At 38.2% G+C, this 21,235-nt stretch overlaps 12 protein-coding genes across 12 annotated transcripts; 6 read left to right on the top strand and 6 right to left on the bottom strand. All coding sequences in view use genetic code 12, as the record gives it.

Moving 5' to 3' along the window:
* Positions 1 to 80: 80 nt before the first annotated feature.
* CORT_0D05370 (Sec26 protein) lies at positions 81 to 2,924 on the top strand (the record flags this gene model as incomplete). The annotated part of the gene is made up of 1 exon (XM_003869462.1): positions 81 to 2,924. One exon carries the CDS (start codon positions 81 to 83, stop codon positions 2,922 to 2,924), a length of 2,844 nt encoding a protein of 947 aa, XP_003869511.1.
* Positions 2,925 to 2,966: 42 nt separating this feature from the next.
* Positions 2,967 to 3,809, bottom strand: CORT_0D05360 (hypothetical protein; the record flags this gene model as incomplete). The annotated part of the gene is made up of 1 exon (XM_003869461.1): positions 2,967 to 3,809. One exon carries the CDS (start codon positions 3,807 to 3,809, stop codon positions 2,967 to 2,969), a length of 843 nt encoding a protein of 280 aa, XP_003869510.1.
* Positions 3,810 to 4,039: 230 nt separating this feature from the next.
* On the top strand, positions 4,040 to 4,546 carry CORT_0D05350 (Nhp2 H/ACA snoRNP protein; the record flags this gene model as incomplete). The annotated part of the gene is made up of 1 exon (XM_003869460.1): positions 4,040 to 4,546. The coding sequence occupies one exon, from the start codon at positions 4,040 to 4,042 to the stop codon at positions 4,544 to 4,546; it is 507 nt and encodes a 168-aa protein (XP_003869509.1).
* A 322-nt stretch (positions 4,547 to 4,868) lies between these two features.
* CORT_0D05340 (hypothetical protein) lies at positions 4,869 to 6,206 on the top strand (the record flags this gene model as incomplete). The annotated part of the gene is made up of 1 exon (XM_003869459.1): positions 4,869 to 6,206. One exon carries the CDS (start codon positions 4,869 to 4,871, stop codon positions 6,204 to 6,206), a length of 1,338 nt encoding a protein of 445 aa, XP_003869508.1.
* A 78-nt stretch (positions 6,207 to 6,284) lies between these two features.
* CORT_0D05330 (hypothetical protein) lies at positions 6,285 to 9,599 on the bottom strand (the record flags this gene model as incomplete). Its single annotated transcript, XM_003869458.1, has 1 exon — positions 6,285 to 9,599. The coding sequence occupies one exon, from the start codon at positions 9,597 to 9,599 to the stop codon at positions 6,285 to 6,287; it is 3,315 nt and encodes a 1,104-aa protein (XP_003869507.1).
* A 298-nt stretch (positions 9,600 to 9,897) lies between these two features.
* On the bottom strand, positions 9,898 to 11,034 carry CORT_0D05320 (hypothetical protein; the record flags this gene model as incomplete). The annotated part of the gene is made up of 1 exon (XM_003869457.1): positions 9,898 to 11,034. One exon carries the CDS (start codon positions 11,032 to 11,034, stop codon positions 9,898 to 9,900), a length of 1,137 nt encoding a protein of 378 aa, XP_003869506.1.
* A 136-nt stretch (positions 11,035 to 11,170) lies between these two features.
* Positions 11,171 to 11,803, top strand: CORT_0D05310 (hypothetical protein; the record flags this gene model as incomplete). The annotated part of the gene is made up of 1 exon (XM_003869456.1): positions 11,171 to 11,803. The coding sequence occupies one exon, from the start codon at positions 11,171 to 11,173 to the stop codon at positions 11,801 to 11,803; it is 633 nt and encodes a 210-aa protein (XP_003869505.1).
* A 70-nt stretch (positions 11,804 to 11,873) lies between these two features.
* CORT_0D05300 (Ncl1 protein) lies at positions 11,874 to 14,048 on the bottom strand (the record flags this gene model as incomplete). The annotated part of the gene is made up of 1 exon (XM_003869455.1): positions 11,874 to 14,048. The coding sequence occupies one exon, from the start codon at positions 14,046 to 14,048 to the stop codon at positions 11,874 to 11,876; it is 2,175 nt and encodes a 724-aa protein (XP_003869504.1).
* Positions 14,049 to 14,973: 925 nt separating this feature from the next.
* On the top strand, positions 14,974 to 16,137 carry CORT_0D05290 (Cek2 MAP kinase; the record flags this gene model as incomplete). Its single annotated transcript, XM_003869454.1, has 1 exon — positions 14,974 to 16,137. One exon carries the CDS (start codon positions 14,974 to 14,976, stop codon positions 16,135 to 16,137), a length of 1,164 nt encoding a protein of 387 aa, XP_003869503.1.
* A 53-nt stretch (positions 16,138 to 16,190) lies between these two features.
* On the bottom strand, positions 16,191 to 19,301 carry CORT_0D05280 (Adp1 ABC transporter; the record flags this gene model as incomplete). Its single annotated transcript, XM_003869453.1, has 1 exon — positions 16,191 to 19,301. One exon carries the CDS (start codon positions 19,299 to 19,301, stop codon positions 16,191 to 16,193), a length of 3,111 nt encoding a protein of 1,036 aa, XP_003869502.1.
* Positions 19,302 to 19,533: 232 nt separating this feature from the next.
* On the top strand, positions 19,534 to 19,815 carry CORT_0D05270 (hypothetical protein; the record flags this gene model as incomplete). Its single annotated transcript, XM_003869452.1, has 1 exon — positions 19,534 to 19,815. One exon carries the CDS (start codon positions 19,534 to 19,536, stop codon positions 19,813 to 19,815), a length of 282 nt encoding a protein of 93 aa, XP_003869501.1.
* A 22-nt stretch (positions 19,816 to 19,837) lies between these two features.
* CORT_0D05260 (Bcs1 protein) lies at positions 19,838 to 21,172 on the bottom strand (the record flags this gene model as incomplete). Its single annotated transcript, XM_003869451.1, has 1 exon — positions 19,838 to 21,172. One exon carries the CDS (start codon positions 21,170 to 21,172, stop codon positions 19,838 to 19,840), a length of 1,335 nt encoding a protein of 444 aa, XP_003869500.1.
* Positions 21,173 to 21,235: the final 63 nt, after the last annotated feature.

The raw sequence follows: 21,235 nt of genomic DNA, 5'->3' as shown, positions 1-21,235 counted from the left end.
AATTGGATCATAAACATAAAAACTTGAAACACTACAAACTTTACATTTACGTCAATTGAGACCAATATAGCTACTGAATAATGAGTGAAAGTGGGTATACGTTGATCTATGAGCCAAACACAGCCAGTAAGGTTTCAGTGAATGAATATAAGAATTTGTTGGAGAAAGGAAAGGACGATGTCAAGGTTGATACGATGAAGAAAATTATAATAACTATCCTCAATGGTGATCCCTTACCCGATCTTTTGATGCACGTCATTAGATTTGTCATGCCATCAAAAAGTAAAGAGTTGAAGAGATTGTTATATCATTATTGGGAAGTTTGTCCTAAACTTGACAGCTCAGGCAAAATGAGACATGAAATGATCCTTGTCTGTAATGCTATACAACGTGATTTGCAACATCCTAATGAATATATTAGAGGTATTACATTGAGATATTTGACTAAATTGAAGGAACCAGAATTGTTGGAGACTTTGGTGCCCAACGTTCGTCAATGTCTCGAACATCGACACGCTTATGTACGTAAGAATGCTGTTTTTGCTCTTTGGTCAATCCACAAAGTTAGTGATCATTTGTGCCCAGATGTTGATGAATTGATTTATCGTTTCTTGTACGATGAAAATGATTCTGTTTGTAAAAGGAATGCTTTTGTTTGTCTTGGAGACTTGAATAGAAACGCTGCTTTGCAATACATTCAGGATAATATTAGCGTTATTGATACATTGGATTCATTATTGCAATTGAGCTTTATAGAATTTTTCAAAAAAGACTCATTATTGAACCCAGCTTTGAAACAACAATATGCTCAATTGGTTACTGAAATGGTTGAAAGTTCGTCCAATGTTGTCATGTACGAAGCTGCAAATGCCTTAACTGGCTTAAGCTCAAATTCAGCTTCCATTTTATTAGCAGGAAGCAAGTTTGTCGAGTTGGCTAATAAAGAGGCCGATAATAACGTCAAGATTATCACATTGGAGAGAATCAAAGAGTTGAACAAGCAGCATCCTGGTGTTTTACAAGATTTATCATTGGAAATATTGAGAGTTTTATCTTCACAGGATGTGGCTGTGAGAAAAAAGGCATTGGATGTCACTCTCGAGTTCATTACTTCCAGAAATGTGGAAGATGTGGTCAAATTATTGAAAAAAGAATTACAGGCCACCAGCTCATCAAATGACGACAAAAATGTCGAATACAGACAGCTATTGATCAATGCTATTCATCAATTGGCCATCAAATTCGTCGAAGTTGCTGCAAATGTTATTGACTTGTTATTAGATTCAATTGCTGACTTGAACTCCACATCGGCATATGAGGTTATTACTTTTGTCAAAGAAGTTGTTGAAAAATTCCCTGATTTGAGAGACTCTATAGTTAAAAGACTCATCTTGGCTTTGCCTAATGTCAAAAGTGGAAAGGTGTTTAGAGGGGCTTTTTGGGTGGTTGGTGAGTATGCATTGAATGAACACTTGATACAAGACGCATGGAAGTATATCAGATCAAGCATTGGCGAAGTACCAATTATAGCTAGTGAGTTGAAAGCAAAAGAGCCAGCAAACACAGAGGGAGATGATGGTGAAGAACATCCACACAAAAAGAAAGGTCCTACAATTTTGCCAGATGGCACATATGCCACAGAATCTGCCTTGACGGCTGATGTCAATGGCAACGGCTTCGAAGATGAGACAAAAACACCAATCAGAAAACAATTACTTGCGGGAGATTTCTACCTTGGTGCTGTATTGTCATCCACAATTATTAAATTGATACTTCGTTTACACAAATTGAACACACAGGCTAAGATCTTAAATGCTTTGAAAGCTGAGGCATTGTTGATCATGGTATCCATATTAAGGTTGGGAGAGAGCTCATTGGTTACCAAAAAGATTGACGAAGATTCTGCTGATAGAATCTTTTCCTACATTAGAATTTTGAATGATGAGGAAGATGTTGAGGAAATAACCACGAGTTTCCTTGATGACACCAAAGATGCCTTCAAAGCACAAATCATCGATGTTGAAGCAAAGAAGGCAGAAGAGGAGGCTAGAGATTTACATGCAAATGCTGATCAAGTAGATGATGCAATTGTGTTTAGACAACTTGATAAAGACAACAAGTCAGCCAAGAAAGTGGTTGATGATCTTGTTGTAGCTTCAGGAAGCGATTTGAAGAAGGAAAACTTATCGTCGAGATTGAACCAAATCTTGCAATTAACTGGTTTTTCCGATCCAATATATGCAGAAGCGTTTGTCAAAGTACACCAATACGATGTTGTGTTGGATGTTCTTTTGGTTAATCAAACAACTACAACTTTGCGCAATCTTTCAGTGGAATTTGCAACCTTAGGTGATTTGAAAGTTGTTGATAAGCCAACTACTACAAACATTGGCCCGCATGGTTTCTACAAAATTCAAACAACAATCAAGGTTACATCTGCTGATACGGGGGTCATATTTGGAAATATTGTTTACGATGGTCAACATTCAGATGAGTCCACAATTGTCATTTTAAATGATGTTCATGTTGACATTATGGATTACATCAAACCTGCAGTATGTTCTGAAAGTCAATTCCGTAAGATGTGGAATGAATTTGAATGGGAAAATAAGATAACCATCAAATCACCAATAGAATCATTGAAAAACTACCTCGATGAACTAATGAAGGGAACCAATATGGAATGTTTAACTCCTGGAGCAGTTATTGGAGAAGAATGCCAATTCCTTTCGGCTAACTTGTATTCAAGATCGACATTTGGTGAAGATGCATTGGCCAACTTATGTATTGAAAAACAAAGCGATGGTCCAATAATTGGACATGTGAGGATAAGATCCAAGGGCCAAGGATTAGCATTGAGCTTGGGTGATAGAGTTGCATCAATATCTCGAAAAGGTAAGAACGCTGTGGTTACTCGTGTTTAGATTTGATTAAAAGTATAGTGATAAAAAATGAATTCTATTTTGCTATGTACATTCGTAGCGCAGTGTTGGATACAAGTACTGTAGCAACTTACTTTGAGCTCTGTTTTTGATTTCTATATTAACCTTTGATTTCAGCTTTAAAGCTGGGTCCAAATGTATACCAAACATTGGTTTCAAATCGATGAGACTGGGGTCTACATTCCATTTCCTTTCAAGGCAGCGGAGAATGAAATTGAAAATTGAAGTCAAATCACCCTGAATGAAAACATCATGGATGTCCTTATTGTAATCGTAAGTAAACAGTGAAGCAACATCAATGTATTTGATTCCTTGAACATCCTCACCATTTTTCAATAACAAATGTGCTTTATAAGTGGATGATTTTAAAGTGAAAACCTCCTTTTGCAAGTTGTTGATCTTTGCACTGAGTAGGAATATAGTAAACACAGCAGCTTTAGCAATATTGGCCATTCTTCCATACACTGTCATTAACACATCAATTGATCCTGGAGGACCCTCGGTTGTGAGTAAATCATCAATTCGGAATTTATCTATTAGAATATTCCTGGCTGTAGATGTATCCAATAAACTGCTTTCGGATGAACTTACAATTAATGTGATATGCGATAGATCGTTGTTTACAGTTATAGACCCACGTGGTTGTAGCTTGGACAAAAAATTTAGCACTTTTTCATCATCGACTGAACTTTTGGATGCGTCTTTTTTAATTGGTTCGTTTGCTAAGGTTAATTCAGTTGTGTAATTATGAGCTGGAACGTAGCTTGAGGATGCAGATGACGGTGGTGCTGAACTCGAGATTTGTCGGGCTGATCGATATGATTTTTTGCGTTTCCTATCTTGTCTGTTGTTTTGGCTAGACGACATTGTAATGTATGTGGTTATACCTTATTGGGGGTAATACTGTGTCTGATAATGGCGGGTTATTCACACTAATCTTACACTGAATGATATTTCGATGACACAAACAGTTTTGAGACAATGAAATGAGACATGAAAAAAAAATTTCGTTTTCAAAGGCCATCGCTGAATATCAATTTTTCAATCATAACAACCATTTTAGTATTATTTCATTACACACATAGATCAAACTCAAAATGGGAAGCAAAAAGGAAGGAAAAGTCAAGGAAACCAAAGTCAAAGAAGAGAAAGTAAAATCCGAGGAAACGATATCTAGTGAAGATAACTATGAGAAGAGAATGTCAGCAGTATTACCATTTGCTAAACCATTGGCATCAAAGAAGTTGAACAAGAAAATATTGAAAACAGTCAAAAAGGCATCTAAGGCCAAGCATGTTAAAAGGGGTGTAAAAGAAGTCGTCAAAGCTTTAAGAAAGGGAGAGAAGGGCCTTGTAATTATTGCTGGTGACATAAGTCCTGCTGATGTTATATCTCACATTCCAGTCTTGTGCGAGGACAACTCTGTCTCATATATCTTTATACCTTCAAAGGAGGATTTGGGAAGTGCTGGTGCTACAAAGAGGCCAACTTCTTGTGTTATGATTGTCCCAGGCGGTGGAAAGAATAAAAAGAATGCAGACAAGGTTGATGAGTATAGAGAAGGGTATGATGAGGTAGTTAAGGAGATCAAAGCTTCAGATTAAAGTTGAACATGGGCTTTGGAAACGTGTACACTAGGTCAAGTGAACTGAATTTTAATTTTATTATTGAAAAACTTGTATAATTGGAATATACAACACCAAATAGGGTGTATTTTGCTACATAGGTAAATAAGATGTAGGCCTTGTATCATATATCGATGATTATCTATGTGCTACTTTACGCTGGTTTTTATTACATTGTTCGTGTGGAGCTAGTACGGAAACAAATTGATCACCAAAAACTTTGTTCCGGAGTGTAAAGCGCGTCTCGTCAAATATAAACACCTTTGGCAAAGAAGTGCACCCACAGATCCTCCCCCACACAATGTCAAACAAAGAAAAAGCATCGGATGATCTGCAGGAATCACTTACGGCAATTGATTACATAAACCAGCAAGAGAAGCTAGAAAGGGAAGCTAGAATATTGATGCCATTTGATCCCAATGAGTGTACATACGAATTAGGAGAATTGAGACAACAAGTGTATGCCTGCTTGACATGTTCTAGAACCAACGACAATCAACCAATTGGTGTTTGCTACTCATGCTCCATTCAATGCCACTCCAAACATGAGTTGGTTGAGCTATTCACTAAAAGATCCTTTTTATGTGATTGTGGAACTACAAGAATGGCAAAGACCCCTAATGGAGCTTGTAACTTGAGAAGAGCAGATAGGAGTAATTCAGGGCCACTCTCAAAACCGGGCAGCCGACAACCTAGCCACGTTGACCTCCCAGCGGAAGACATACCAAGTAATTCAAATGTTTATAACCAAAATTTCTACGGAAAATTCTGTAATTGTAAACAACCGTACGATCCTGCCAAAGAAACGGGGAACATGTTTCAGTGTTACTTTGGATTTGCCTGCGGTGAAGATTGGTTTCATGACAGATGTATCATGGGATTAAAACCCGAATCACAGTTAACGGAGCAAGAGAACAATGCTTCAGGGGCGAATACAGGGCAAACGGGCAATGAAGAAACTCCTATGGAAGTATCGCCGGGTGATGACGAGTCAGACGATGAAGATGATGTGGATGCGATAGGAAGACTACAATACTTTCCTCGTTTCAAATCATTTGATGAATACATTTGTTGGCAATGCGTTTCCAAATTTCGTGAAATTTTCACGCAATTGGACCAAAAAATCCCAGGTGTCATATTAGAAAAGTTACCCAGATTTAATGGCGTTCGGTCTGTACAAGAATGGAAGAAATTGAAAAAAAAAGAGGACGAGCCGAAGGCTAAACGGGCAAGGAAGGACGGTGATGACCACCGCCATGAAGAGGATCAATACTCCATATTCCTTGCCAAACATTTCAAAAAGAAGTTGGCTGAGAATATATCGCGACTTGATCATGCATCCAGTTTGTACCAATTTCTTCAAAACAACCTGGAACTTTATGAAAATGATCCAATTCATAAACCACCCGAGGACCCCTCAGAGGATGCATGGTCAATAGCTACTTCAAACGCAGATCTTGACGCGATACAATCTTTACCTCGTGACCAGGCAATTGAAGGTATCCAAGCGTATAATGCTATAAAAGCCAAACTTCGTGATTTCTTCAAACCTTTTGCCGAACAGGGTAAAGTTGTTACTGAAGATGAGGTGAAGAGTTTTTTTGGAGAAATGGTTGCAAAGGAGAAATCTTCAGACTAGGTTCCGAAGCACCACAATTACAAAGTCTTTAGTTCAATTCTACTTTCAAACTTACTATATATACAAGGTTTATTCAGTTTATTGTTTCTTCTCCTTTTTTTTCTGTTCTCTCTTGGCAAACTCTTCTTTCCAAATTGCATTTCCTTCTTCTCTACTAACATCGAACAAATGTTCAAAAACTTCCCCGTACCATTCAACCGGAATATAAGTAACACCTTCTTTAACCTCATCAGGAATTTCTTCCAATTGGTACTCACAATCTTTAGGAAAGATGATCTTTGTGTACCCAGCTCTCTTTGCACCTAACGTTTTTTCTCTTAGTCCACCAATGGCCAATACTCTTCCAGTCAAGGTGATTTCACCAGTCATTGCAGTATCATTAGGTAACGCTTTGTTCAATGCCAAAGAAATCAATGATGAGGTGAATGCAATACCAGCCGATGGACCATCTTTTGGAATGGCACCACCTGGACAATGGACATGAATATTTGCGGCTTCAAAGAATTTATTTTCAGGGTACTTGCTAACCATAAATTGTTTAGCGAAGGAGTAGGCAATAGATGCCGATTCCTTCATAACATCCTTCAATGAACCAGTGACATGTAAACCACCACTTCCAATATCAGAGGCAATGGAGTCGGTCAAAATAGATTCAATATAAAGAGCATCACCATCACCTGAAGTGTTGTAAGCTAACCCAGTGGCAACACCAGGTTTCAATTGTTCATAAATTCTATCCTTGGTGTATATTTCAGGTCCAATGAAATCTTTCAAATTATCAGCAGTAACTTCTATCTTGATGCCTTCCGGCAAAGCTAACTTGACAACTTCTTCAGCTTTCTCTTCTTTGGGATTCTCCTCCTCAGCTTCCTTGTCGCCTGAATTTTCATCTTTCTTTAGCTCGTTCACTTCTAAGATATTAGAGGTATCTGCAACTTGTTCTGGCTTTGATTCGGAAGCAACATTGCCTTCAGATTTGGAAGTGGCATTGCCTTCATATTCGAAACCATCTGCCGCCACTGCTTTGGCACCGTTTTCAGTAACTGATTCAGATGCATCCAAAACAATTTCCTCTGACCCCTCAACCTCAGGTTGATTTTCTTCAACTTGCTCAACAATCTTCATCGACGCCTTGCTGAAAATTCTATTAATCAATGACTTGACATGTCTCAACCCACTTTCACGACAATACTTGTCAATCAATCTCGAAATTGTTTCTCTAGGGATAACAACATGCCCTTCTTCCAATCCAACCTTCTTACAAGCATCAGGTATTAAATGTCTTGTTGCAATTTCAATCTTTTCGTGTTTGGTATAACCATTCACCTCAATTATTTCCATACGATCTCTTAATGGAGCAGGTATATTACCCAAGTAGTTAGCTGTACAAACAAACAAAACTTTTGACAAATCTACCTTGACTTCAATGAAGTTATCAACGAATGAATTGTTTTGCTCAGGATCTAAAATCTCCAAAAATGCTCTTGCAGCACCTCCATGCGAGGTTGTATCCAACTTATCTATTTCATCAATTAACATTAATGGGTTGGAGGTTTTGGCTTGAGTCAAAGCGGAAATTATTCTACCAGGGATAGATGCAACATATGTTCTTCTGTGACCCTTGACATCATGGACATCTTGAACACCACCGACGGCAATCCTAGTGTACTTTCTGTTCAAAGATTCAGCTATAGATTTGGCAATGGACGTCTTACCGGTACCTGGAGGACCAGCCAAACACAAGATTTTACCATTGACATTACCGGAAACTTTACCTACTGAGATAAATTCCAAAATTCTATCCTTCACATCTTTCAATCCATAATGATCTCTGTCCAATATTTTTCTTGCCTTTTTCACATTGAAAGAATCTTTGGAGTATATACCAAAGGGGATCGAAGTGAGCCAATCGAGATATCTTTCGATCACATTCAGTTCCATATCACTTTGAGTTCCTAATCTTGCTCTTTCGGTCTTGTATGCCTCTAGAGCCTCCTCAGGCATTTTCAAGTGTTTAATGCGTTCATCAAATTTAGCTGCCTTAGAGTTTTCCCCAATACCAGCAGCTTTAAGTAATTCTTTAGTATACTCCTTGATCAACATTTGAGCATATTGCTTCTCTGTTCTTTCTCTCATGTTGATGTGAGCTTTACGTTTGATTTCGTCGGCATCAACTTCAACCTTCAATAATTCAAGAGTTTTCTCTAATCTCTTTTGAACATCCAAGCTGTCCATTATCTCTTGTATTTGTTTGGCATCTCCACAAACAGATCCACCAACATAATCAGCAAGCATTGATGGGTTATTAAGCACCTTTCTACCACTTTCAGCTGCCAATGGATTAGGTGAGAACCCAGCACACAAGCTTTTGATACTTTCAACCAAAGCTTGTATCTCCACATCGTTTTTCTCAAAAGGTACGTCTTCAACAGGCTGAACCGCAGCATATGATATTCCATACTTTTTGAGGTAAGCCGTTGGGAAGTTGTCATGCTGTTGCTCAATATTCTCACTCTTGACTTTTGGCGTACTCAAATCAACCAATTTTACTCTTCTATGAGGATATGCTAGTATATGAACATGAGTTGAATCCAATGGTGTAACCTTTGCAATTTGACACAATGTACCTATTTCATGAACAAATTCTTTATTCTTGATTATGTCAATGTGGGCATCGGGGTCATTCGGATCGCGTACATGGAAAAGAACAAAGTATGGCTCTTTTGTCTCCACAACTTCCTGCAAACACCTTATCACTTCAGGATCAGTGACAGTAATTGTGCAATATCTTCCTGGAAGACACGGACGATCTTTCATCGGTATTGCTAAAAATGGAGTGTATAAACCGGTCTTGGTGTTTACCAATGGTTTGTCTCCTTTGGAACCGTCGTCACCTCTGTTATCATCATCGCCGATGTTGTTACCTCCATTGTTTGAGACGCCACTACCACTAGCAGATATGGGTGAATTGGGATCTATGCTCTCTTTGATTTCTACAGACTTCTCCTCAGTATCTTTCTTTTGGTCCTTCTTTTCTATATTCTCAGACTCGTCGTTTTTTTCATTATCCTTTTGTTCACGATCCTTCTTGTCCGATTGTCCTGGCGTTTGATCCAGTTTATTAGGTGACTTTCTTTCCTTAGATGCCAGATCAGGTTTGTCCAGCTTGGTGAGTAATAATGCAGAGTCGAATAACTCGGGATGCGAAAAGGGGTTAGGATATGCTACCGAAGGCAAGGGAATAGTTGGGAGGGATTTAGGAGATAATGAATCTGGTCGTAAATTTGTCGCCGTTGAGGCAAATCGAGTTGAATTTGTAATCATACAAGATCGCAGTATGCATAATTTGCTCCTTATGTGAAGCACTTTCCCACACTTTTTTAACTTCAACATCTTGCAAATGGGTTCCTCCTAATATGATAGTTTTTCTTGAACAGTTGAGCAGACTACTTCTTCAATAAAGCTCCTCTCTTTTAATTAGCGGAGATTATTTGCCATCAAAAACGTTAGAAATGGGGAACACAATATTTTTTTTTTTCCTTCGTTCTTACAAATCTCGCGAGAGTCTCCGATCCAATACAAAAATGCGAAGCCGCATTTGTACTGCTCAAAAATGTCATAACATCTTCATCTTATTGGTCTCTAATTCATACTTGTACACCCATTTACATAGTGTTACGGAAATTTCTATTTAGTCGATTGTAAATACGTTACGTCGTTTCTTTGGAGGTTCAGGATCCAAGATTTGTTCATCGAGATCCAATTTTCTCTTCAAAGACCTACTCGAGGTCTCTAGAACTTCTTCATTTTCCTCAAAATGTGCATCCTCATATTTTGCAAGTGTATTGAGATTACCATCGTCAACTTCGGGAAATACAGTCTTTAACTTTCCACTCAGTTCCATACTAGGAACATCAAGTATCTTTCTCTTTTTCACTTTTTTGATTCTTCTTTCACCTTTGATGGGTGATCCCGAGTGCTCTACAGAATTGCTGCCATTTCTTTCCAGCTGCGAATTCTCACTTTTCTCCTCATAGGGAACAGAAGAGTCTGTACTTCGAAGAACTCTTCTTCTCCTATTAGGAGTGAATTCGGGAGACAGACTTCGCCTGCGAGTCAGTTGATCATAATTCTTGCCTTCATTGTCAAAATTTTCCATGAATTTTGTCGGCGATCTAAATTTGGAGCTTCCTGTGGGTGAAGAAGTAGCATTGGGAATTGCAAAGTCATCAGCCAATAATCGAGAATCTTGTGATCTTGCATCCTTTGTAGGTGACATGGAGGATGCAGATTTCATCAATTTACTGACAAGTTTAGTCTCGGGAATTTTTTTGATCGGGGTGATTAGTTCATCATCAAATATAGTGGGAAACGCATGTCGAATTACACTTGTCTTGTTTGTAGTGGAACCAAACTTTTCGGGGCTGAATATCGAACGGTGACTTGGAAGCACCCTTTTTCTTGTTTGAAAAATGCTTGAACTCGACGATGAACTATCGTAATTCAACTTTTTAACTTGAGCCTTCAATCGTTCATTTTCCTGTTTTAACGATTGAAGTTTGGCGTCATGTAATTTCAGCTTCGTAGAATATTCCTGCTTTAGCTTATTAAGTTCAATCTCATAGTCCTTTGTCGGTGATTTGACAGCAGCTTTCGTAGGGCTTCCTTTCCCCAGCTTCTTGGTCCGCGTTATTTCACCTTGCTTTAGTATCGCTAGTCGTAATATGGACAACTTTATAATATTCTTTCTCTCTTGGTCTTCACGGAGTAGATCCAGAATCTTCTCTCGTAGCTCGTAGTGCTTACTTATTAGTCCTAAGTTGACCATATTTGGAATTATTCTCTGGACTTGAAAAACATGGATCTTTACTTAGCGTTGGATTGTTGTTTAGGTTTCGCGTATTAGGTTACGCTACCAAAATATTCACCATTCATCTCAACTAAACGACCTTTTTCCAAGAACAATGAATATAACAGAGTCCAATAAGAAGCTACTAAATGAATCAAATATATATGAGGCGTCTAATGGCGACTACCATGAGCTGCGACTAGTCAACAGAAGGTACATTGTTCAAAATGACACACCACACAAACTCATTCCCAAACGAAAAGGACTCAAGTTAGTTATAGACAAAGATGCAAATGATCTAGACAAGGTGTTCAGGGCCAAAGGAAGAACCATTACACCGGATGAGATTTTGAATATGATGAAACCAGGAAAATTGAAGATACCATTTGCTGATCCTAGAGATTCTAGAGGGGAGAAATTACTACCGTCTTCGGACTTGTTGAAATCTATTCACTATTTTGTAGCGAAGAAATACACCAAAGATATGACAAGAAAGTCGGGCATACATAAGTACTTGGAGTGTATGGATGAGACAGCGCTATTAGGCATGGGAATGATGCTTGACAGTTGGGTGGACGAATTAATCACCGAAGACACCTGCAGAATGTTTCTACAAGAAGATGGTGGTTCAGACGAGGGCGGGAGAACTAGAAATGAAAATGAAAATGAAAAAGACGAGGTCGGCACAGCTGAATCTTCTAGTGAGTCAGACTCTGAAGGAAAAAGTGATATAGAGAAATCCTCGTGATGAGGACAATACCAATGATTGATTTTATGTAATAAAAACATGCTACTAGCTACTAATTGAAACTTTTATTCTATTTCTCGGACTCTGCCCCTTCCTCAGTTTCACTCTTTGGTGACTCTGGTTCAATTGTGCTTTGTACCAACTCCTCTGGCTCAGTCGACAGTATCTCAGCCCTCGCCCTTGCTTTCTTGGCTGCCTCTACTTGTTCTTGATAAATTCGTTCCTTACCTTCATCTTTAGCGCTAGTCTCAATATCAAAAACACGGTAAAGTAACTCATGCGTATCCTTTTTACTTACCATTAAATTAACATTAGACCTTCCTTTCCAAAGAGGCAAGAACAAATCTTCTAAACCTTTACCACGTTTGACAGTCAAAAACAAACACCCTTCTTCCAAGGCATCCAATTTCTTGGAAAATTCTTCATCTAAACCTGACTTCTTTAACTCCTCCACTTTTGGGAATGCATTGACAAATAAATATTTCAAAAGCTCCAAATTACAAGTTAAATGTCTCTTTGTTCCGATGAAATGCTCAATTGTATGTAATGCTTCCGTTTGAACCCTCCAGGGACATATTCCAACATCGTTTCTTTGAGCAACAAATAACTTGATACCACCGTGGACCAATTTTAATTTTTGATCGTCCATGGTAAGGATTTCCTTGATTATGGGTGACACATAGTATATGGTTCTCAACGGTTCGCCAGTCGCATTTCTGACAAGGGCACAATCTTTAGGGAAAGAGGAGGAAAAATCGTAAAACGGATAGCATTTTGCTAATTCTTCGTTGCTAGGGTCAAGGAAGACAAAAGGTTCCTCATTGGCATCTCTAGGTAATCTCAGCTTCTTTTCAACTGGTTTGGAATCTGTTGAAGAAAGATCTGCCTTTTGCTCACCCGATGTCCCTGTTTTTTGTCTTTTCACCCCTTGTTCTTCCTCATCACTATCCTCAGCAAGTCTCTTGGTAGATTCAGGATCGACTTTTTCAAACACAGTAATAAAGAATCCACCAGTGTTTTGTAAATGTGGGTACACTCTTATACATTTATCCAAATCAAATGTTTCAGCCTCTTCTTTTGTGGGTGGAAATAAAGAATCAGGAAGTCCTTCTTCACCCTTTTCTTTAAGTTTCATATCTTTACCAAACACGGGCCAATTAGAAATTCCTGGACGTCTTTTCAAACCTGGAAGTTCATGGGATACATTAACTAGTTTTATTTTATCCCCCCATTTTCTTAAAGCTTCAGCGACTATAGCCTCATTCTCTATTGGCGATAATGAGCAAGTGGAGTAGACTAATCTTCCTCCCTTTTTCAACAATTGTAAGCCTCTGTTCAAAATATTGTACTGCAAAGGATGTAATCCGATAGCGTTACCTGTTCTAAAGTCTTTCCAAATGTTGATATTTTTTCTCATTGTACCATCTCCAGAGCATGGCACATCGCAAAGTATCCTATCAAATTTCAAGTACTCCTTATGTCCATTAAGTCTTATACGAGGAAACAATTGAGCGTCGTGGTTGACAACCAAAAAATTTGGCGAGTTTAATCTCTTGACTTGATGAACCAACATATGGCTTCTTTTATAATCGGAATCATTGGCTAATACAAATCCAGTTGGCAATTGCTTCTCATCATTAGCATGTAAAGCTTCAACCAATTGGGCTGTTTTCGAACCAGGTGCTGCACACATATCCAAAACGTAGTGTTCTGGCCTGATATCCAAGAGCAAAGGCGGTATCATAGAAACGGCCTCTTGCCTACTAATATTGCCGACCTCTGTCTCAACAACTAAAAACCTTTGTGTTTTGGCAAAATCCTTTTGCTTCTTGATGACTTGCTTACTGACATCAATTTGCCAACCCAATTTATCAGGATAGAATTCAATGTTCTTAGGTGTCAAATCAACTCCTTCATATTCCTGTCCTTTCAAGTTATTGTAATGTCTGTCAAGAAAGATATTTCTAATTTCTTCAGCATGTTTTCTACTTCCTGTTATTCTAAAAGTCATCGGAAGATTCGATTGGCAAGCTCTTTTGAAGTCGTTCCACTCATTCTCTGGTATGATATTCATGGCTCTATAATATTCTTCCCAAACTTCATTTTCTCTCACTACTTCTTTCCAAGCAGGATTGTTGTTGCCAGTGTTTTGTCTGGTGAAGTTTTTCCCCTTATTATTTCTTCTTGAGTTTCTTTTTGGCATTATGAAGTTGTTTTTTGAAAGAGATGCAAGTCTATTTAGCATGCAATTGATCTCAAGATGGTAACAGGCATGAAAAATTTAATTTTTTTTTCTTCCTCTTCTCTTCTTCAGGTAGTTAGCTTTGTGTGATGAGATTAACTTCATTAAAGGTGAAATCGATGATGTTTTATGGAGATTGTATACCGAGTTGTTTATTGGAGAGCTTACGAGAGAATGTTTGATGTGAATTAAGTATCCCCTTACCACAACAGATTACTGTGAATGTATTTTTCATGGTACAACTATGTCAAAGGTATATAATTGAGTTATACACGCATGGGGTGTGTTAATGCAAGAATAAAATGTGAGCCACTAAGCTTTCAATGTTGTCGCAAACTCCTTCACATTGAAATATATCAGCCATAAATTTCTAAACTGAGTACTGCCTTACTTTATTTTGATAAACTTTGTAATAATTTTGTTTCAGAGCGCCCATTTAGAATTGTGATACAAATTCATAGCGCACAATAAAAGGTTAATTCGGACACCAATTCCATCCATTGACTATGATGGAACGGTTGGTTTCAAAGCAATTTACAAAGACCGACTTAAAACTGTATCTTGGTTACCAATCAGGCTATATTTGCACCCTCGCGATGGAAGTGAGGTGTGTGGGGAGAGAGTAAAGGATCAAAAAACGCCATGCAACAAAGTTAAAGTTTGCAATCGTTTTACAATTGTGAAACAAAGTTGCAAAAAAAAATAAAAAATCATTGCAAAGAGCAAATTGGGAACCTTCATTCAAATATTCAGCTTGGACAAACACATAGTTTCACTAAAATACAATGTGTTTATTACATCTTGAACTTATTGTTTCAACTGTTTGCTTCCTCCCACAATCATATATTGAAAATTTGATCACAATTTAATATAAAGTTAAATCATTCCCAACTATCAAACGCATATTCTTCACATTAGTATAGCAAACATGAGTATAATTCCAGTCAAAACTAAAGACTCATTCGATAAGATGGTGAAGGCACAGCCTCCAGAGTCTCTGGGCAAAGTTGTGTTCAATATATCACAAAATTTCAAAGTCCTCAAGATCATTGGAGAGGGAGCTTATGGGATAGTTGCGATGGCCGTTCATTTACCCACAAATACCAAAGTAGCAATAAAAATGATTGAACCATTTGAAAGACCACTATTTTGCTTGAGAACACTTCGTGAGATTAAGTTTTTGCAAAAGTTCAACTCTCATGAAAACATTATTAAGTTATATGATGTTCAAAGACCAACAAACTTTAGTTCATTTAATGAGGTGTATTTGATACAAGAGTATATGCCAGAAGATTTGAACCAAATTATTCAAACTCATGCATTAAGCGATCAGCACGTGCAATTTTTCATGTACCAGATACTAAAAGCTTTGAAGTTGATCCACAGTGCCAATGTAATTCATCGAGACTTGAAACCATCAAACATTTTGGTCAATGAAAATTGTGATTTAAAACTTTGTGATTTTGGATTAGCAAGACTTGATTCAGTTGGTATACTAACGAACAAGATTTCGTTGTTGACAGAATATGTAGCTACTAGATGGTACAGAGCACCAGAAATTATGCTCAATGCATCACACTATTCAACAGCTATTGATATGTGGTCAGTTGGGTGCATATTGCTTGAGTTGTTGATCTATAAGGTAGTTTTTCCAGGTTCGGACTACATTAACCAATTGATCTTAATATTTGAATTATTGGGAACACCATCGGAGAAGGACTTGGAAGTTGTTAAATCCAAGAGAGCCAAGGTATTCATCAAGTCACTACCAGTACGTTCAAAAATCAACTTCTACAACTTTTGTACCAATCATCCATGCAGGCGGATTAGACATCAAAATCGCGACTTGGAAGTGAACCCACTTGCTATAGACTTGTTGGAAAAATTGATGGTGTTTGATCCTAGTAAACGGTTAACAGCAAAAGAAGCTTTGAAACACCCTTACATGAGTAACTATCACGACCCATTAGATGAACCAGTTACCTCGCCTATCCCAATGGAGGAGTTTGCATTTGACATAGAGAAAAAGTATTTGAATGTAGATGACCTCAAGAGATTGATTTATGATCAAATCATGCCAAGCAAAAGATGAGGTTGATCTACAACAAATATTTCACTTCAACGTTTTTAGTTTATATATCTTGACTACCTCTTTTCAATTGTGAAGAAATGCAAGAAAACATATCCCAATGCCAAAAATATCGCAGTCAAACCACCCAAGAACGAAACATCTCTCCAGAATGCACCAACATTGAACCCAAACGTGCTCAAAATCACAGCACCGGGGACTTCAATTGACAAACCGTACTTTTTCTCCCTCAATATCAAATCTTTGACCTCATTTATGGTCAATGCCTCATAAGCATAATGGAATACCGAGATCCATTCTAACCACTTTATTTGCACATTTAGGTCTTCGCTATTGATAAACAATCCAGCAAATAACAATGACAATAGCAATAATAATACCCCTACCATGGTAGATGTTCCCGGCTCTTTAACCAATATTCCCACAATCAACATTTCCACTGCAACTACAACGTTAAACAATACCAACACCAAAATTGACTTCAAGAACGCATTGTGTTCCATCGTTAAACCAACAAGTGGATATGCAATACTGATTAGCAAGACAGGTGGCAACACTCTCAAGGGAATGATATCGCAAAAGATCTTGCTAATGTAGTAGCTCAAGGGGTTATAATAGTTGTTAGCCCTTTCTCGAACAAAAATTATCCTTTCAGTTGAGAACGAATGCAATCCAGTAAGTGAGCTAAATCCGAAGAATGCCAAAAGAAAAAAGAAGAATCCCAATCTGTTCTGGAACCCACTGATATCATTTTTGACGTCGTAGTACAAGTACCCACAGAACAAACCCACCAACAATGACAACACATAATGAGCCAACAAAAGCCTTGGATTTCTGTAAAGATTTTTAAAAGTTCTCGAGGAGAGTATGAGGATTTGTCCAAGTATCGTCGCTTTCTTTATATCATGGTGACTCAAATCAAACTCTTTTGGATTTTCTTTCCCTTCATCAATTTCCGATTGCACTTCAGCAGCCAAGGACGACTCCACAAATAATGAGTGTAGCTTATTTCTCAATCTCAAGAGAGTCTCTTCCTCACCTGTCGAAGTAACACGACTACCTATAACGTCGGTATTGTATTCGTCACGATGAACAGCAAAATGTTCCCATTCCCTAGTTGTATCGATTTGACTCGAGCTTCTGTTTTTCAAAAACTCAGAGTGGATGTCGTCATCGATACCAGTGGAGGAAGATGCCACGACACTGGAATCAGCATTGGAAACCTTGACAATCTTGTTATGATCAACAGTAATATCAATCAAATAATCAGCAATGTTGTAACCCAAAGGACATTTATACCCGTTCTTTGTAAAAAAGTCATTAGCTTTTATCATGTCACCAGAGAAGATTAAATCACCGTCACTTAGTAAGATCAATTTGTCAAACAAGGAGACAATATTGCTTCTTGGTTGATGGATTGTGAAAACTATGGTACGTTCGTAATCCCTTGAAAGCTTGACCAAGCAATCAACAACATTTCTAGCATTGTATGAATCCAAACCGGATGTAGGTTCATCCAAGAACAAAATGGAGGGTGATGTAACCAATTCGCATGCAATAGAAACTCTTCTCTTTTCACCTCCAGAGATTCCTCTTTTGAAGCTAGATCCAACTACACGATCTTTGATGCCAATGATACGTAATTCATTCAACACCTCCAAAACTCTCGCCTGCTTTTGCTCAAAGGTCATGTCTCTTGGCAACCTCAATAATGCACTATTCAAAACGGTTTCATAAACTGTCAACGTAGGTATCAAATGATCTTCCTGATCTACGAAACCAACAATTTCTTTGTAATGTTTGAGATCAATGATGTTACCATTGACATATATGTTTCCTGAAATCTTACCATCTTTATTCTTTCCCGCGAGAATGTCTAGTAAAGTGGTTTTACCAGCACCAGATCCACCCATTATAGCCAAACACTCCCTAGGCTTTGCGATACCAAAGATATTGTTCAAAACCCGAGTATCCTTTTCTCCAACGGTGTAACTAATATTTTCAAAGGAAAGAGTGGTTGGTTCGAAGTTTTGATTCATCATGACGGTTGAATCAGTTGGAAGTGGTTCATAACCATCACTTTTTTTGAACAAAGCCGATTCATTAATGTTTCTAATAATGGTCACCACAAATAATAGACATACTAACAACACACCAATAATCAGGAATATGTTACCCAAGGTAAGTTTTGGAGTATCAGGCTGGTTGTATCCAGGGATTTCACTTTTATGAACACATTCACCAGATTTACATTGTAAGGTAATGTAAGGATCTCCAAACACACTTTGTATAAGATCGTTCATGCTAGGTTCTGAAAACCTACATTTCTTTTTAACCACGTCACAGGTGAAGTCACCTGGTCCTTTAATGGTTTCAGTAAGGAACTCAGATATATCAATTGACCCGGCTTCTCCACATAACATCCTATCAGGTAAACACTTACAGGCCACTTTTTCACAATTGTAGCGAGTGGTGTTTTGAGCTAAATCATAATCCAAGACACATTTGTTCAAATCACAATAGAACGATTCCTTTTGGTCAATCCAGAATTGGAAATTACAATTCTCAGAAGTTTTGTTGCATGAAAACGTGGCTTGAGGAATTTTGCCCTTTAAGATAGCTAAGATTTTTGCATTGGTGACATTACACATTTGGTGAAAGTTATTGACAATAATTCCTTCCTTGTAACATGTTCCCTTAACTCCATCGGGCATGAACGAGTCACAAACGTCATCTCGTTCACATAAATTACAATTGATTCCTGACCAACCTGATTTACACTCACAAACATCCTTCTTTCTGATCGGCCTTTTGTTGTTCCCATCAGCAAGGGATCCACATAGTGGTTCAGAACAGTCTAGTCCTCCATAGCCTGGCTGACATTCGCACATACCCGTGAAGGTATTGCACTGGGAGAATTGCGTGCATTCAAAGTTTGGTAAGTTACAATTGAAACATGGGGGACAATCTTTATCTGGTTTCTTCTTGTCATCTACTTCCTGTGACAACACATCTGAGAGTTTATTCGGGTTTAGTTCAAATCTTTCAACTAACCCATGGTTTTTGATTTTGGAGAGCGATCTTTTTAGGTCCTCGGAGTTGTCAAGTTTCAACGGTGACGCAAGGTTGAACAACACGAATGCAGCACAAAATGGTGCAAATCTCATCTTTAATAAAAGCTCCTATTCAAGTACCCTATATATGATGCTGTGCTATTGCGAAGTGTTCTAGCTGCACTTGATGTCTTGCAAATGAATTGCTATTTTGCTGGCTACATTTCTTCCGCTCAATTTATGTTTTGCCAGTGAGTGTATTACACAAAACCTCTGTCTAACTGTTTTTGGAATTTATCGCTTGCTTTCAAAACAAAACCATCAAAAGGGCAACAGACTTTTGAAGATGTCAAGAGCTGAAAAGAATAACAAATCATATAATGCAACTAGATTCAGAAAGCTACTATATTCCAAGTTGAATTCATCGAAAAGTTCCGGATTAGGCGGCGAATTTCTGTTAAATAGAGACAACAGTGACTTGATGATACACATACTTTACCTTTCTTTCATAGATGAACTCACAACAGAGGCAAGCAAGAATCTCACAGGCCCAGGAAGTGATGGAGAGATCACAGAACAAAGAATAGACGCTGTAAAGCAGAAGGTAATGGACAGGTACAAGGCATGACTTATCTGGTCTATATACATATCTAAAATACAGAGTTGGGATCTCTTAGTGTCTCAATCATGTCTATGGCTGCCTTCGGATCCCTTTTATTATATACAAACAAACCTTGTAACTGTGCAGTACTGACATTATGCAAGTTGAGCTTCCTATACTTGCTGAGAAATGCCTCGCACAACTCTTTTTCGTTTTCATAGAACCTAAGGAACATCCGTTTAACCTGATACTCTGTAGCATTACCGATCAAAACTTTGTAGTCAACACGACCGGGTCTCATCAAAGCTGGATCCAAACGTTCAGGGTGATTCGTGGTCATAAATGTTATACACTCTTCTGCACTGGCAACACCGTCCAATGCATTCAAAAGTCCTGAAAAAGTGACACCACTAGTATAACCTTGTTCAGTTGATTGTTCTCTTTTATTGAATGCTGCATCGACGTCCTCAAGCAACAAGATCGATCTATTTGGGATGTGATTCATAAGATGATTTAATCGATCATCAGTCAAGGTGTTTTCAGAAATGTTCAAAATGCAGATATTGTAGTCCAACTCCCCTGCAAGAGCTTGTATGAATGAGGTCTTTCCACTACCGGGAGGTCCATATAACAAATAACCTCTTCTGTAGGGTATACCTCTCCTATGATACCATTCTCCACTAGCCATAAAGTCTCTGACATCTTCCACAACGCTTTCTGCAATTCCCTTGTCTAATATGACTGAGCCCAACAATCTCTTTGACCTCGGTTGACCAAAAGGTCTCCACTCAGGTCCCCATGATGTGAAAATAACTGTTTTTCCTTCACGAGCTTTCAAAGCCATATTCTTTGCTTCGTATAATAAATCATTAAACAATTTCCGATCTCGGTATAGTGTTGTTAATGTGACAGTTTCAAAGGGAGTTCCACTGGTCATATCTAATAATTTTCCCGATCGTTCACGATTAACCAAGATGAAAGCTCCTTTATATCTAAGAAGATGCTTTCCGGGTCCAGGTACAAGTGAAAACTTTGTTGTGATGGCTCCATTATCATGCGTAATGACATTCGTCTCCACCGAGAGATGACGTGAAGTTCTATATTTGTGTTTTGACATCCATTCCAAAAACCACAAATATGACTTATCCTTGGAAGGTATTTCCAAGTCCACTAACATTTGACGGTATAGGAACCCGGAACTTTTCACTATACCCAGTCTTGCCAATGCTAAACCTGTGCCAAGTAGCATTAGGCCACCACCTGCTGCAAAATATGGATTATTCAATACCACTTCCTTGAAACCAACGGACATCATTCCCTGGAAACTCCCATCTGAAGCATTTCGTATCTTCTCGAAATCAATGGCCTGTGGTTGCTGTGACATGACAATATTCGTTAAAAGCAATGATTAAGGCAGTAGTTGAGCCGCTGAAAAATTATTCCGCGA

The sequence above is a fragment of the Candida orthopsilosis genome, assembly GCF_000315875.1.
Source record: "Candida orthopsilosis Co 90-125, chromosome 4 draft sequence".
In the NCBI taxonomy this organism is placed as follows: domain Eukaryota; kingdom Fungi; phylum Ascomycota; class Pichiomycetes; order Serinales; family Debaryomycetaceae; genus Lodderomyces; species Lodderomyces orthopsilosis.
This window is presented reverse-complemented; position numbering and strand designations above follow the sequence as displayed.